Here is a 17,394-nt window from a genome sequence, read left to right as displayed (position 1 = left end):
ACATCGACATGTGAATTTGGACAAGGCTTATGACGAGAGTTAGCAAGTACGACTCACAAGTGCATAAAATAATTTCAAAACATTGGAAGTAGTGGAGATCATTGTTTTCCAAATATTTTCTATTTAGTGTTCTATGTTTTAAGAAAAATAACTGAAATTTAAATATTTATTTGCAAATAATATATATATATATATATATATATGTAATGAATGGTAACCAAAACCTCACTGTACCTTACAAAATATTGACAACTATGCATTTATTGGTTATTGTGTAAGTAAGATAGGAAACAGGATGTTCAAAAGCACTTTCACAGCTATACTGCTACTAAATCCTAACCACCCAAGTTAATTAGATTGGATTCAACTTTGTACAGAACCATATCATAAATATTTTTCCTTACTTTTATATAATACTTTAGATAGACAATTCTTGTTGCAACTACTGTATTGTGTAAACAAGCTGATAAATCCTACCCCACTATGTTTTCAGAGCAAAGATTCAAATAGACTATAGCAAACATCTGCTTAATGGCCAACATTAAAATACCTATCAAGTTTATTGGATTGGTTCAGACTTTTTACAAAGCCATACATTAGACAAATCTCATTGTAACCATTATATTATCAACAAGTTGATAAATTCTATCCCACTATGTTTTCAAAGAAAGGAAAGTCCTGGAAATTGCACCAGAAAAGCTTACTTGATATTGATGGTGTCAAAGTGCTCAAAGTACAGTGACACCTAAACAGGAACGGTGCTTCTTTGCTTTATATTTGGCAGGTTTCTACTTCCCCTGCTAACAGTAGAATAAATATGGGAAAAAGGTGTAAAAAAGATCTGAAGAAATTAGAATTACTTTGAAACTGCATTGTCCATACTGAAAAGGACCGACAATACTATTCATTTTGTTTATTCTAGTTTCTAAGCCAAATTCTAGAAATACAATAACTACAAAACACAAGTGTGAAATGGAAACTCTGAACATAAGTACTTTGAAATTTTGTGATCAGTAACAATACTATACGTTTTATTTAGCATTTGCAACTGTTATTTTCATTATACTGTGATTGCTTACCTACAACCTGAATAATCAAGTATAATGTTACATTAAAAAATAACAGTTAAAATATAAAGCTTTACTGAAAATAAAGTTTGATATTTAATTATAATATTCTTTATTTTTCATTTGTTTTCACTATTTCTTATTATAAAAGTAACTAAAATGTAAAAAATAGAAACTTATTAGTTAACATAATGAAAGGAAAATAATAAAATCTTCATGGGGGTATGTGTGCCAGCAGCTTGTGAGCTGCATTTGCACCTTGTGATTTTCATCTTGTGTTGGGGTATTTTTAGTCAGACACAGTTGAAAAGTCAATAAAACAAAAATTAATAAATACAAATAGATGTATACTGTTATGAGATTTTGGCTATTTAGAATAAACATTTGTGTTTTTCTGTTACAATTTGCAGTTATTATAGAACAAAAAAAAAGTAATTTAGATTTATTTCTTAATTTTTATGATGGTTATGAGGTCAGTCAAATTGACCAACACCATATAGAGTTAACATTGATAAAATAACAGATTAAATATAAAGTTTTATTCAAAAAATGTTGGATGATTATCTAGAAGGATATAGAGACTGCGCAATTGAAACTTGACAATTTTCAGATAAAGAAAAATATTCTTAATCTTAAAATATCAATTGCTTTTCACATTGGATAGTTAACATTCTGAAATAAATAATTCCCAAGCATATCTTTAATAAAAAAATCTTTATAATGAATTTAAAGATCTAATAATTTGTGTATGAAAGCCCTGTAATTTTTACTAATAAGTTGCAAAATTTTGTAAAGATGCATATGTGCTAGGTGGATCCCATCCAGCCTGTATTCCTAGGGTTAAGAGCCATTCATAATGAACCTACATAAGTAAAAGATAATTTAAAGTTCCCGTAAAAAAGTAAACAAACAGGAGTTGCTCATTCAAGTATTGATCAATATATTTCAGTAAAAGTTAAATGAGTAAAATAATTTAGTTTGTACTATTAGGACTGGTGTACATGTGTGTAATTGTTACTTTGTTAGTTATGATCTGTCTGAAAAGTTGAAACTGAAAGTCAATTTTTATGTTAACTTGGCTGCATTAATTGATTCTCTTTATACATTTTTGAAAGTTTTAGACAGCTAAAAACTTTGAAACAACTAGTCCTGCAACTCTAGGAGTATACATGCAAGTTGAAGTTTAAAAACATGTAACTAAATTTAAACTATATCCTAAAAGTATATTTATGGTATAAAACTTACCAAACACTGTTTCTGAGCAGTTTTTGTACTGGAAAAAAGTCGGATTGGTTTGGTTTCATGTCAGTTATCTAGTCTCCTGTTATCTAAAGAAAAAACTGGCATGAACATTGCTGAATTACCTTATATAATGTGTGCTCCCTCAGGCTAGATGCAAGAATGGATTACTTAGCATGTTCCAAGACTTAAATGAAAGGTTATCAAGGATATTCTTGAAGTAACAGATGGACTGGTTGGAACTGTTGTTATACTTTCAGGGTAATGGTGAATTATATGCTAGAGATTAGCCCCATTGAAATAAGCCAGATAGTAGGATATTTAGGGAAGCTCTAAAGAGTTTCATTAAAGGTAATTTAATGATTTGTATTTTTAATGATGTAATTGTTTTGTTAGCTAGAGGGTGCAGGAAGTTAAAATCAAATAAATTTGTGGGAGTAGACCTAGAATATTCTAAATTGATGTCATGAAAACCTAGTGATTTTGTGAAGTATCTACAACAGTTATTAGATATAAGTATGGGTGTAGCCAGTAAACTAAATAAACTTGCAGAGTGAATTAGTGAAACATAGCTATTCTCATTCTCTCATTTATTTTAAATCAGTATTATGTAGTTATAGGGGAGTATTGCAAGGTACTTGTCTTTTCATATGTCAACCTCAATATATAAATATATATTTAAAAAAACAGTATTTGTATTTGCAGATATTTAATTTCAACTTGTTTCCTATTCAGGTGATACTTTGCCAGCAGGTTCCAGTGTTCTGGTGTATCTTCAATGCTCATTACATTTCATACTTTTTGTGTAACTTAATGTCATTGTAAGCAAGATGAGTCTCTCTCTCTGCCTCACTCATTGACTCTGTTTTGGATGTCTCCCCTGTCCAGAATTTTTGGATTCATCATTTTGACATCTATGGACTCTTGGCTTTTTATTCCTTGGATTTATCACATTGTTCAGTTCCATTATCTGTTTATTGTCCAGTTTTGACTCCAAATTTATATTGGATTTTGGACCTGGAATTTTTTAACATTTTCCACAACAACAGGATATCAATGTTGTACTTTGTTTCCCCTGCGGTTTTATTCTCATCTCTTTGGGACAAAGTCAACATGAGATTGGAGTCTGTTCTTAGACCTTTTCCATCTCATTTGTTATCTAGATACGCTTTTATTTTAGGTGGAATCTTTAAACATTTTATAAAAGTTCCTTTTTCAAGGTTTTTTGATGAAAATGAGAAGTTCAAAGATGCTTATTTACACATCTTTATTCACTCATCATCATTTCTGTATCTTCATTTTTTACATTTTGGAATAGTTTATCAGGTTATGGCTCTACATTTTTGGTCTGGCTTCATCATCTCATGTCTATTACATGGATGATTAGAGGATTTTTGCAGTGACGGCAACACACTATATTGATGTTCTAGTTAGCTTCTCTGTGATGAATTGTTCGTGAGTCCAAGTCTCAGCTTGTGCCTACTCATTAATTCATTCAACTGAGTTTTTAGATTAACACCTTCTCCTATGACTTTCCAATGCCTTGTTTTGGGTATGCATACTGTTAATGTCATCTTACCCCTTTATGAAGTACATCCTCAGTCCTGTTGTCTGTTGAAATTTCTCCTATTACTATTGATTGCCTTCAAGTGTGGATCTTTGCATTGCTCATTTGGGTTATACATTTCATCCCACTTGTTTTTTCTTCTGTTGGTGATAACCCTTTTCAGCAATATTTATATGTTTTATCTTCCAGGCTGTTCTTCATTCCTGGAGAAAAAAAAGAAAGCTCCAGGCCCACACTTGTTATCTTATATTTGTGGTAACCTTTTGTACTGTTTCTCAGTTTGAGAACCCAATTCCAGATGATTGTGCCTGATGACATGGTCTAAGCACTGTCTTTGTGTTTTTCCCCACATGAATTCTCCCATTCCTTTTAATGGAGTACAGGAGAACTCTTTCTTACCCATTCTCAAGCCACTGGGAAAGTCAGTATAGAGAGTTTCTCATCAGGCATTGAAATCACAATGGTTTGAGATTGAGTTGATTAATTTCTTGTTTGGGAAATATGGTTGGGGTGTTACCTGTTAGTACAATGCAAGACACCCTACTGCATTATGAAATGAGCAGTTCCCAGCAGTTTGGTCCAGCCAGATGGGTCTTGGGTTTGCTTGTGACACTGGTCTGGAATTCTTCTTTCTACACCTAATTATTGTAGTGAGTGTCTCATGTAAGTATTTTCGCTATTCAAAACAATCTGAGTTATAGCCATAGCCACACTACACACTCATGCTCAGTCGTTCATCTGTGAGATAAGGGCTGGTTGTGCAATCTTGCATTTTGCTTACCTCATTGACATATTAGCATCATTCAAAAGATTCTTGTAACAATTTATTTTGCTCTGACCCCTCTTCTAATATATAATACAAAAATAACATTGGACAAACAGTATTTCCAGCTAAAGATGGATGTGGGCTCACGCCTAGTGCTGCCACACTAGGCTATCCCCGATTTCGTGGATGTTACACTTTATGGGCTTTTATTTCCTGATAATGTTTTCAGAAAGTAGCTCATCTATGTAATGTCTTACTCTGCAATGGCCCTCCACCATTGTGTGGAAGGGAGGTGAGTAGCATTTCTGAAGTTGATATTTTCATAATATGAAAATGTATTTCAGGTATATATATATCTGCACCACCACATTCCACCCTTCCTCTCCTCTTTTGCCTCGTAAAGAATTAACCTTTGTTCAAATGGGGATTACTGTTCATGGAGAATGTGTTGCTTTCCTATTGGTAGAGGACTGTAGTCTAATGATGATTATGTTGTAGGCTGATGCAATACATGTTGATGTTTAAGACCTAGAACTTTTTTGTTCAAGGATTGTGGCATGCTCAGGAATTTACACAGCAGTGCATATGAGATAATAGGTCTTTATGTGCAGAGAAGTGAATATCTATCTGAAATACGTTTGTGGGTAAGGAAGATATTAATTTTTGATCCACTGTTTATGTTGAAACAAGTTTTGACAAACAAAAGTTTGACTGAAGAGGACGTGCAAAAGTGTTGAAATTTGTTTCCGTATAAACTAACTCTTTTATATTAGTGGATATAAACTTTATTTCAGATACATTTATATTGTATTGTATATTTACTTACAATTAAGTTATTCAACTGAGAACACATATCTATACCTCAAAAGAAACTAAAACTTTATGCTTGGTACAAGTCTTTTTAATTCATCTTTATGGGGTTCTTCTTTTCATCCAGAGTAAATTGTATTTCAACACATGCATTTCAGTTTTAAACTAGGTATTAAAAAATGTGTATGTAAGGGTACATACATACATAAATAAATCTTTTTACCCATTACTCTCATCCTTTTGAACTTCAAGACATTTTCATTATTTTCATAAACACTTTTGGGGGCTGTGGATATTAATTATGAACATACATCAAAAATTTTGTTAAAAACATTTGTACAATACTTTACAGCTGTAAATTTATGGACTTACAACATTAAAATTTGGGGTTCAATTCCCTGCAGTGGGCACAATAGATAGCCCAATGTGACTTTGTTTAGAAAAACAAACAAAATGAATCACAGTATGACAAAGAAATAAATTTGGGATAGAGTATTAAATGCTTAACATTTTTAAAACAAGCACTTTAACAAAAGTAGGATTTGAAAAAAAATTATGTAAATTTTGAAATTTTTTGGAGCTGTGTTATTATCCATTCATAATTTGTTTCAGCATGTTAATGTTTGATTCTTTTTACTATTTGTAGCTTGATTAAATGTCCAAGCAGTTTTGTTGAAACCACAGTTGAGGGTGACATAGAAGATCAGTTATATTTGGAAGATGTTCTTAATGGCACAAAGGAGTTATGGCTACTACAGGTTCCATTGTCGGTAAGTTTTTCATGCATCTTTTCTGTAAGGCATTTAATTTCTACATGATTGCTGGAAAGTGTCGTTAAAGTTTAGGAAGAATTTTAATTTTAATCTTGAGCAAGTAGGAAATAAAGTTGAAAAATATTTTTATGTTTTTTATTCTGTTAATTTTTTTCTCTACACTCAAACAGTTATGATACTTTTATTGTGAAAATATGTAAACGAAATTTTAACGAACATTGGAAAATATAAAGGCTTCAATTTTGTAATAGTGATCAAAAGCAAATTAAAGAACAAGACCATAAATGTTGTAATGGTGAACTGCAGTTTATGTTTGAAACATGTTTTACTTGCCACAAGTTATAACATGAAAAAAATGTTACTTTCATGCTCATATTTTCTGGGGCTTAGAGAAAAACTAGTTGGGTCTGGTAAACATACAGTGTTTGGATTTGTATGAGAAATATTCTTTTGTGACTGACTTATAAAATTACATTCTCAAGTTTTTGTGAGGGTTTATGACACTACAAATTGAGCTTTGATATCTGATATGGCTTATTGTGTAGCTTTTTGATTAACAACAAAATGAACAAATCTGTAGTTTTTGGATAAATCCCACCATGATTTTCTAGTGATGATAAATTCTCTAACAGATAGTAGTCTGACTGTATAATTTGCATGTTGTAAAGAAATATAAGCTTTATTTTTCAACAATCTAGTTTAGAATTCTTAAGAGCTAGAGCAAAATGCTGTGTTTAAGAAAATTCTCATAATAATATTTGCTTTAACTGTTTTAGTACAAAGTTAATGATTTATATTTTTAGTTCTGTATTTCAAAGAAAGTCAACTATCAGTGTTAAAGGAAACAGCTTTATCTTTTAAATACTGTTATTTAATAAGTAACTTACTTTTCTTAAGTGTGAATAAAGTATTGTATTAAACACTGATTGTGGGGAGGTCAAAGTTCACCTGTCACTATCTTTTTAGAGTTACATTCAAAACTTAATTAACCAAATAAGCATGGGCATGATCCAATGTAGAAAGAATGTTGATTGTAAATTCTAGTCTGTTGTACACAAAAAACCAGATGTGTTACAAAAGTATCTTTACTCAAGATATACCTGTGAGTTTATGACTTCATTCTCACTCAAACTCTTGGATGTTGGAGTGTAAGGTGATATTCATGTGAACAATAACAATACATTGTATATCACACACAGTTTGTGTATTGGATATGCATAATCTCTATAAACTCCAAAATGCATATCTACAGTGTTTTTCAGTATTCCTGTATATTTTATCAGGTATTTACTCTCCTGTATGATGAACTGTCACAAAATCAACAATGTAGGGTAAAATGAATATTCAGTAACTCTAACATCAAATACCTAACACCATGTAGAATGCCACTGTGTAAAAGGTTGTGGCTTGTGTAATTTGAACCCACCTATGTTATCATTGTGTATCAATAAACTTGGCTGGCCCGGCATGGCCAGGTGGTTAGGGCGTTCGACTTGCAATCTGCGGGTCGCGGGTTCAAATCCCAGTCCTACCAAACATGCTCGACCTTTCAACCGTGGGGATGTTATAATGTGATGGTCAATCCCAATATTCATTGGTAAAAGAGTTGCCCAAGAGTTGGCAGTGGGTGGTGATGACTAGTTGCCTTCCCTCTAGTCTTACACTGCTAAATTAGGGACGGCTAGTGCAGATAGTCTTCGTGTAGCTTTGTGCAAAATTCAAAAAACAAGCAAACAATAAACTTGACATGCTGATGTAATTTATCATTCAAATTTTCCTATCATTTAAGTTTTCATTTCTTAACTTCAAAAGGAAATATTTAAATAAATTCTCAGTCTTTTCTATATTATGTGGCACTTCTCTGGTACAAATTGCTCATTTTAGATATTATTTTCACTCCTATTTAAATTTCTGAGTTTTAATACAAAATTCATACTTACAGTAAAGATATTGCTAAGACAATCTAAACTTTAAAGTTCAAATGTAAGATCTTTACTGAGATATAAACCAAAAAGATAAATCCACGTACCTTGTCCTCTCAAATCCTGTCTTTCAAATATGGCAATAACTCTCACTGACATTTGTTATTGGATTATTTATATCCAATAGAAAGTTAAGATTTTAATTAACTGAATTCCCCAAAAGACTAGCTTGTTCTAATGACTGGTTTTGAATTATTCTGCCTGTAATTTAATTTTTTCTGTTGCTGAGAAGGATTATTTTAGTTTTATTATTGCTTAATTAGAAAGCCAGCTATATTACAATAATTATAGGTCTTTCTGCATGTTATTATTTTGTGTTCTATATTGAATATTTGAAATAAATAAAGTCAGTAAAGTACTAATAACAATGCTACAAAAAATTAGGGTTAACATATATCAAGAAATTTATCACATGACTTGGGCATCCCTCTTCCTCTATCTCACTTGGACTACACCCATTCTTAGATGCCTTTCTATTCATATGGAGTATGTTTCTGGACACCTTCATTGCTTCTGGTATTTTTTTCTTTAGAAGAGTGATCTCTCCACATCAGCATGCTCAAGATTTTTGGCAGTTTAGTGGGCCTGCCATCATTTTCTAATACATCAGTGTTGACATCTTGTTATGGTACATCTGTGTAACTCTACTGTCATTTCTCACGTCAATCAACAGGGAGGTACTTACTCTCAAAATCCCTACTTTCTCTATAGCTCTTCTTGGCCCATGACCATAGTATTTGGTTGTCAGCTATGTCTCAGGAGCTTTGAACTTAGTGGTGGATCAGCTGTCTTGTCCAAACCAGATTCTTCCAAACAGCATGGTCAGAGGATGTGTTTCTGCTTTGGTACTGGCCTTAGTGTGGATGCTTTGAGTCAGGATTGGTTTAACATTTTTTTATATGCCTATCTTACTCTTCAACTTCTACCTAGGGTACTGTTTCTAATTCACAGCACCCCTTGATAGGTTCTTCTCATTTTCCTCTTGTCCAGCTCAGTCATGGTTTCTACTCCTTTGCTTCTTGGTGATCAAGGAGCCTTTTTTTCTTCCACCTTGGAGATTTCTCTTATGCTAGCCTTGGATGTCCATCTTTCACCATGATGTACCACTTTTTCATCTACACTTGTGACTTGTTTGGTTCCATGCAGAATAGCATGTTTTCTTTCTTACTTTGTGTTGGTCATCCACACATGTGATTTATCAGTACAAATGGATGGTTTATTGATGCTGGAGGCTGGTCATATGTTTTTCTCTAATCATCCTCCCTTCAGTTTCTTCTATATATGATTGTTCAGACCCTGATCATCATCATCTTGTTTGGTTTGTACAATGTTACTTTGCTCACACAGCTTTCTTTAGAGGTAATCAACATTATCTTTTCCTGCCTGTGGATCCACTCCTTTTCTCAAGTTTATCTCATTCCACTTAGATTGAATAAGTTAAGCTTGTCTATTCCTCTAAGGGAGATGATACTTTTTGGCTTGCTAATGCTACTTTCCATCAGGCTCACCATCTCAGATTTTCTTGCCTCTTGCCATCTATGTTTCTTGTCTAAAATTCTGCAGTTGACGATGTGGAGGACCTTGGCACTTTTATGTCACATTGCTTACATAGCATTGTGATGTTATTAGTCTCTGGTTTTGTCTGTTTTCAATTGCCATTCTCCAATCTTCGCAGTAACTTGTGAACAACAACATAGAAATCTACCATGTGGCCAGCATTGCCTCTAAGGGAATTCTTCTCTATCCCAAAATAATCTACATCAAAAAGGGGATAAGATAACAAAAGTGCTCAGCCCATCTGTTCTGCATAGTGCCTACTATTGAGATGAGGTTTTCCACAAGATTGCTTCATCTGTGTGTGTGTATATATATATGCCTTTTAAGCTTAACAAATCAAGAAATATGAAAAAGGAGTGGCTACACATCCATTCAACCAGGCAGTTCCTGTTGTCCCTATTTGTGGTAATCCATTACACTGTTTTTCATTGAGGGACATTATGTAGATGATATGATTCCTTTTAGGTCTGCACACCTCTTTAATATTCTCTTTTATGCAAATTCATCTATTTTGAGTTTTTATAGTGGATCAAAAGAACCGCAGGAGGTCCAACAGAGAGTTCCTCCTTGGGTCATTGTAATCCCACTGGTATTGAGACCTAGTCGATACACCCCTCAATCTGAAGTAGGGCAAGACTGTCAGCCTGGAAGAATAGTACAGGTCACTCCAACCCTAAGAACCAGACCATTCCCGGTCTTCAGTTATTTCTGAGATGCATATATAGGATGAATCAGCTCTATACCTACATATTCTTGCAAGTAATTCACCCATACTGTACAGCTTGACATGCTGCCCTAGACACACTTAACTTCTGTGGTTTTGGATATATACGGTGGTTGAGTGGCATTCATATTCAACTACTTTACCAATATCATAGCAATAAGCAGAAAATTATTTTGACAGAACTTTTTTAAACAACAACTTGTATTGGGCAAAGACTAGTCCTTGTTTCAAATGTTTGCCGTCTCCTTTTGAGTGCTTCTCCCACTAGGTCCACCCTCCCAAGTGAGAGACACTATATGACTCATGAGTTTTCCCTTTCTGTCACTATAGTCCCAGAAAGGAGCTCATCTTGTACTTTTTTTTCACACTGGTCTTCCACCATCTTCTCAATGTGGGATTGGATTCTAGCTATTTGTTTAGTTGAGTGGAAAGTAGCAAAGCCTAAAATTAACATTTTCAAAAGATAATTCACCTCTTCACAGAACCATCTATTCTACCTTCCCACTTCTTATGTGTCTAATTACCTCATTAAGAATGAACATTTGATTAATAAAATGAGTATTTTGCAAAGTGGATGTGTTGCTCTTCCATTGGTGGATGGAAATAGTCTGATGCAATTAGCATCATAGACTATTGTAGTAATTGTCTTTATTTGTAGGAGTGAGAGCGCTTTCAAAGGCATGATGCATGTGCATAAAGTTTTTGGTATCAGTACCAGGTCCAAGCTAGTTGTCCGTGGAAAGGTGAGTATTTATCTGAAATATACTTTCAGGTAAGGTGAATGTTAGTCTTTGTGGGTTTGAAGTCCAAAAGGATACAGAAAATTTTGTAAGTTCATTTGTTAAGTATGTACTTTATACAGATTATATCATTGTGTACTAAATATTATTTACATTTTTTTCAGTTTAGTTATTATACAATACTTTAAAACAGTCCTTGCTATGAGCTTTAGGCCTCTTCACGATTATTGTAGATTGTTAGAAGCTTCAAATACCAAAAGGGTTAAGTGAAAATAATGTATACCTTTGTGTTTTTTTTTACCCTTGCACACTCTGTCCAATCCAAGAATATGTTCAAAGCGTGACTTTGAAAATTTTTCCACGTTTTCTTTCCTATTAGATGGATTCAACCCTTTTAGATAATAAGGAGATTAGTCTGAAAGAGGAGACATCAATACCTCTAACCAACTCTGAAGACAAACACATTGAGTTTGCTCCATACCAACTATCAAAAGAGGTAGTGTTTCATTGTGTTATTCAGTTTTATAACATAATTGCTTTTCTGTCTTGTATACAGTACTACAGAAGACTTCACTCTAGTAAAATTATGAAAGTAATATAAATGTGATAGCAGATTTCAAGATTACTTGCAGGTATTGAATTTATAGAGTTGCCATAAAGATATACGAGTTTCTGTAGTTTGCTCCCTGTCAATGGAAGAAAAAATATGCTGTGAATGCATTGTAAAAATGATGGTCAATCACCATTTTTTGGTCCGACAAGAGAAGTCCAAGTGATTACGATGGGTGATGTTGAACAGCTGCCTCTAGTCCAATAGCTCTCAAACTTTGTGATAGTTAGTCCCCCCTAAGCTAAAACAAAACAATTGTGCTTTCCTATAGTTTACAACTTGGGAGATTGAATAGGCAAAACTATGCAATGTAAAGAAAAAAAAATGTCTCGTACGTTATGGTCTGTAAGAAATGCCTCCTGGCAAAATAAAAGGATTTTTGCAATAATTTTTCCTTTTTCTTTTTTTTGGATTATTTTATACCAACATTTAGTTTTCAAATCACTAAACCTTTATCTAAAAAATGACATGCAGCTGGAACATTCCATGGTAAACTCCCTTACTTAGGGAGACTCATCTTATAGTTTGAGAACTACTGCTCATGTCTATCACTTCATATCTATGAACAAATGTAGTCCTTGAGTAGCTTTGTGCGAAAGTCAACAAACAAACAAACACAGATGTAGTGAATTTTGTTTTTCACAGTGGGTATGTTTTTCTTCACTGTAGTCATACTGCAGAGTTTCACAGTGGGCATGTATTTGTTCACTGTAGTCATCCTGTAGTCAGTGTCCATTCATTTGTTTACTATAGAGATCCAACAGATTTTTTTATTATGTATTTGTTTACTATAATCATCTTGTAGAGATATGTAGTGGCTATACATTTGTTTTTACAGCTATACAATAAATACTCAAAGTGATCATGTATTTGTTCACTGTAGTCATCCTGTAGTCAGTGTCCATTCATTTGTTTACTATAGAGATCCAACAGATTTTTTTATTATGTATTTGTTTACTATAATCATCTTGTAGAGATATATAATGGCTATACATTTGTTTTTTACAGCTATATAATAAATACTCAAAGTGATCATGTATTTGTGTACTGTATAGGTTCTGCACATGTTCATACCTTAGAAAAAACTATGTTGAAAATGCTGTTTATTTAAACAAAAGTCCATCATAGTGAATCAGTATCATTTAAAACTTTTTACAAGTGTCAGACAAACAAAACAATACTATATTACAAAGCAAATATACATACATTTAAAAAACTAATAGTAAAACTAGTGTATTTCACTCTTTCCACAAATGTAGTATTTGAGTATTTGTTAGCATTGTGATCATTCAATAATGCCTGAAATTAATACTTGTTTTTATTTGTATTGAGGAAACCAAGTGCTTCTTTGTGCAGTTAAATATTTGTTAATGTTCATCCTGCATGTATATATAACTATTTGGTTTAAAAAGTAGTCATGTTTTAGTTCTCTGTGTTTTAGATGTTCTGTTATAGCTAAGTTTACTACAGTGAATTCTCATTAAATATTTTAGGAAGTTAATTTTTCCATTTGATAAGAGTTGAAATTTTAACCATGTTTTTCATTTATTTATTACATAAAACGTTTTATAGTATAATATTTTTATCTGTATGTTATTCTATAATGTACAGTTTTTGTTTCCCCTTTTGCTCAATTTTGTTTATTATTTCATGAGGTGTAATAAAGAGTGGATATTAATACATGTTTTTATTATTTATTAGCTTGATAGTGTCAACTTAGTTCTTCCCAGCAGAAGCTCAAAACAAATTGTTCCTGGTAAGGTTATTTTGTTCACTAAAAATATTTTACTGGGGTTTTATGTAGGTTTGATGATATATTAAGTAACATGCTGGTGTTGGAAAAGCACATTTACCAAATACAAAAAAAAAATCAAGTTAATATTAATCTAGGAGATTTACATTAAAGTGAGGCCATGTGTAATAGAGAAGACATCATTAGTGTGATTATTAAAGTGAGGCCATGTGTAATAGAGAAGACATCATTGCCGTGATTATTAAAGTGAGGCCATATGTACTAGTGTCAAGAACTTACTTTTTAGTAGTATATATTAAGTAAATATATTAGTCTGTTGGGCTAAGGATTCTTCTACAGTAGTCGTCTGTGGCTTGTTGGCAATAAATTCAAAAAAATAAATGAACAGCATGCACTCCACTTGTTTTCAAAATAATATATATATATATATGTGTGTGTGGAACAAGTTCAATGTATGTATAAACATTCTTTATACCATGGAGGTCATAATTATATCTTAAACACTATATAGTTTTCTTCTTGTCAAAAGTCCACTTAGGCCTATTCAATTGCTTTAGAATTCAGTTGCCAAACCAAACCATTTTTCTCTATTTCTGTAGCCAGACTATCCGTGTATTGTACACTTATGTTGTCATTGAGTTATTGTGGTTGTATCCTATCCTTTAAAAATCGTCTGACTCAGGCTGATTCAATTACTTTAGAACATCCTTTGACCAAACAACTTATTCTTCTTATCTCTTATGAAATTATTAATCTCACTCTAACATATCAACTGTTAGGCCTTTCACTCCCATGACAATTAACTTTTCTCTGACCAAACTTCTCTTTCCTGCGACTTTATTCTCTTCTGCTCTTTTTTTTCATCTGTTTTCAGCTATTTATATGTCTATCACTTAGGCCTTCTAGAAACCTCTATATCCCTGACATCAGTGGATTGCATGTAACGTTTGATAGCCTTGACATCAATGAATTATAAACACAGCGTACGATTCTTACCGAGTTACGTAACCAAATTTGTCGTACCTGTTGCCTTTAAAGTAATTGCTTGTTATGAAAAAAAGCTAAACAATCATGAAATATTCCCTCACAAAATGAATTGATTACTAATACCTACAATAAACAGTATCTTATATCTGACATAATCCCCTCTTCAAGAGAAATATTTAAAATATTATTTTCACTTTATATAAAGACTGTTCATATACCAAGTCTTCACATGTAGTCTACACCAACATTTACAGTTCCTTTGACAGTCTATCCTAGCATAGGGTCTCCAGTAGAGGTTTTCCTTGACAGGATCCCTTGTCTTCTTCTCGATCTTATATTGCCTGGTGTCCGTCCTTCCTAATCTATCTGTATACTGACTCAGTAGATTTTGTTCCCCTACCTCCTTCTTATCAGTCAGTTCTTCACTTGTGTTGACATATTTGTACGTCTCCTCTCCACTCAGTGCTATTAGGTCCTTATCTTCTATAACAAAGTTACTCTCTTCAGATTTTGCTTCTGTGACAGCCACATCTGCCATGTCCATCTGTACCTCAGTAACTGCATCTGTTTGGTTTTCTTCCCTCTCGAAGTACCTCTTCAACAGATTGGTATAGTAGACCATAGTTGTTCCATCGACTTTAATTTTATAGTGCATTCTGCTTACCATTTCCTGTACTGTGAAAAGTCTTTTCCACTGCTGGGTGAGTTTGTTGTTGTCTCTAGGTAGCAGAACTAAAACCTCCTGTCTGTCCTTGAAATGTCGACCCTTGGCCTTCTTCTTATCGAAGTGTTTCTGACTGTCTTTGGGTTTTGCTTCTCCAGTAAAACTGTTTTGATAGGACCTGTTCAATATTCCTTTTTGGCCCTGTGTTTTGTAAATCTCTTTTCATTTTGTTGTGCTTGACTTTCTCTTGGGCACTGTCTCGACATTTCTGTCGTGAAGTCTTTCTTCTGCACTTCCTTCAAATGTTTACTACTTGGTATGTTTTCAATCATCAAGTTGTGTATTGGTGCCTTCATACACAATGGTCTTAAGGTCTTCTACATAATATGGAGTATCCACCTTTATTTTTGCTATGGAAAACTTTTTCACTGTCCCATTGATTAACACATACAGGTGTACCTTGCCTGTCATCTGATCATCGGATACTAGTTCTTACTGCTGTACTACTGTACCCAGTACTGTACTCATAGAACCTTCACTTTCTTGTCCCCAACATATCCTTCACTTACTGGCATGTTATGATTTGGTATCACCTCTCAATGTTTGTCACATGCTTCCATCACTACTGGTACTGTTGATCCATATGCTAACTTGAGCCAACCAATCATGCTTTCTTCTTGTAGTGAATCTGAGGAGGTGTTTTGATTTTGTTTCTTCTGGCAGCAGCATGCATATTGCCAGTCAGTCTTTTCTCCTTTTTTACTAGCTGCTTTATGTTGAGATTTTTGCTGTTGCTTGCTGGTAATGGATTTGTACTCCTTTGCAATATGTCCCATTTTATAACAAAAATAACATTTCTTCTCCCTTCTATCTGTTAACCTTCTGTCATCTTTGGTAGACTCCTGCTTCTGGTCAGCCATCACTGGCTTCAAATTTAACTGGATATTCTTGGACTTGCCAAGGTCTTCCATATACTGTTCTGCCAGCTTGATCATCTCATCTATGTCTTTTGGTGATCTCTCTTTTAAGAACAGTGACATGTTGGTTGAACATACGATAATGAACTGTTCTCACACTAATAGGTCTGCCAGTCAAAACTATTTTCACACTTGGCCATGTCAGTACATCTGAGAAAATATCACTGTAGACATGCCACAAACTGAAATACGATTTCTCCAGTGTCAGGTTTGACGTCTTTGGACTTTGGTGAAAACCTTCTTCAGTAAGTTCATATCGTTTTAACTTGTTAAAATCTATGGCATCACCTGACATCATGCCTGCATATACTTGTAAGCCTTTGTGGGCTGAGACAGACTGCTCAGTTGCCTTTGTCCCAGTTCTGACTTTGGGTGAATCTTTCATATCTCTCCAGGAAAGCATCATTGTCATCTTTCTGTTCATCAAATATGAACAGCTTGGATCAGCTGGATCTGACTCCATTGTCATTTTTGGGTCCTTCTTCTTTCGGTTGGATGAGTTTTGCAATCTCAATTTCTGCTCTTTTTCTTTTTGTTTCTAGTCTCTCCTCTCTCTCTCTTTTTCAATTTATCTCTTCTCTTGCTGTTTTTCTCTCTAGTTCTCGTTGTTTAACTCTTTTGAGATGGGTCACGGGTGAAAGGCCATGTCATCTCGTTTGATGACTTGCATTCAAAATTTTATTGAACTATTATTTCATGAATTTATGTCAATAACTTTGGTATCACTGTAGATTATAATTCATCTTTTAGTACTATATATTACTCAATTTTATAATTTAACTCCTTCAACCCGGGTTAGGTCCATGGGACTAACCTCGTAACCATTTTGTGCTTGTTATAGTTTTCATGCCATAACTTTTAAATTAGTCAGTGAATGTTAGTGAAATTTTGCAGTTTATCAGTAAACATTACAGTGCTTAAGGTTTTTAAAGCAATGTTTCTCTTGAGGTTTTTTTTTTTTTTCACATCTTGCATAGCTATCATGTAAAGTAATTTTCATCTTAACATTAAAAATATTTTTATGCATCAGAAAATTTTGAAATTTCACATGTTATATGTTTATAGTGTCCAAATAGTTATCAAATGTTTCTTACGAGAAAACTATATTTTATCTGTTATTTCCAGTAATTAATCTCTGTATGGGTTTGGTAAATTTCACTGATCTCGCAAACACCATA

At 33.4% G+C, this 17,394-nt stretch overlaps 1 protein-coding gene across 5 annotated transcripts in view; it reads left to right on the top strand.

The window, feature by feature from the left end:
- LOC106467308 overlaps positions 1-17,394 on the top strand; it is a 36,052-nt gene that overhangs the window by 6,042 nt on the left and 12,616 nt on the right. For all 5 annotated transcript variants that reach the window (XM_013927650.2, XM_013927649.2, XM_022395466.1 and 2 more), the window contains 3 exons: positions 6,096-6,219; positions 11,605-11,721; positions 13,537-13,591. In XM_013927650.2, coding sequence (XP_013783104.1) covers positions 6,096-6,219; positions 11,605-11,721; positions 13,537-13,591 — 296 coding nt within the window. The remainder of the gene's footprint in view (positions 1-6,095; positions 6,220-11,604; positions 11,722-13,536; positions 13,592-17,394) is intronic.

Source organism: Limulus polyphemus, unplaced genomic scaffold, assembly GCF_000517525.1.
Source record: "Limulus polyphemus unplaced genomic scaffold, Limulus_polyphemus-2.1.2 Scaffold2562, whole genome shotgun sequence".
Taxonomy (NCBI): domain Eukaryota; kingdom Metazoa; phylum Arthropoda; class Merostomata; order Xiphosura; family Limulidae; genus Limulus; species Limulus polyphemus.
This window is presented reverse-complemented; position numbering and strand designations above follow the sequence as displayed.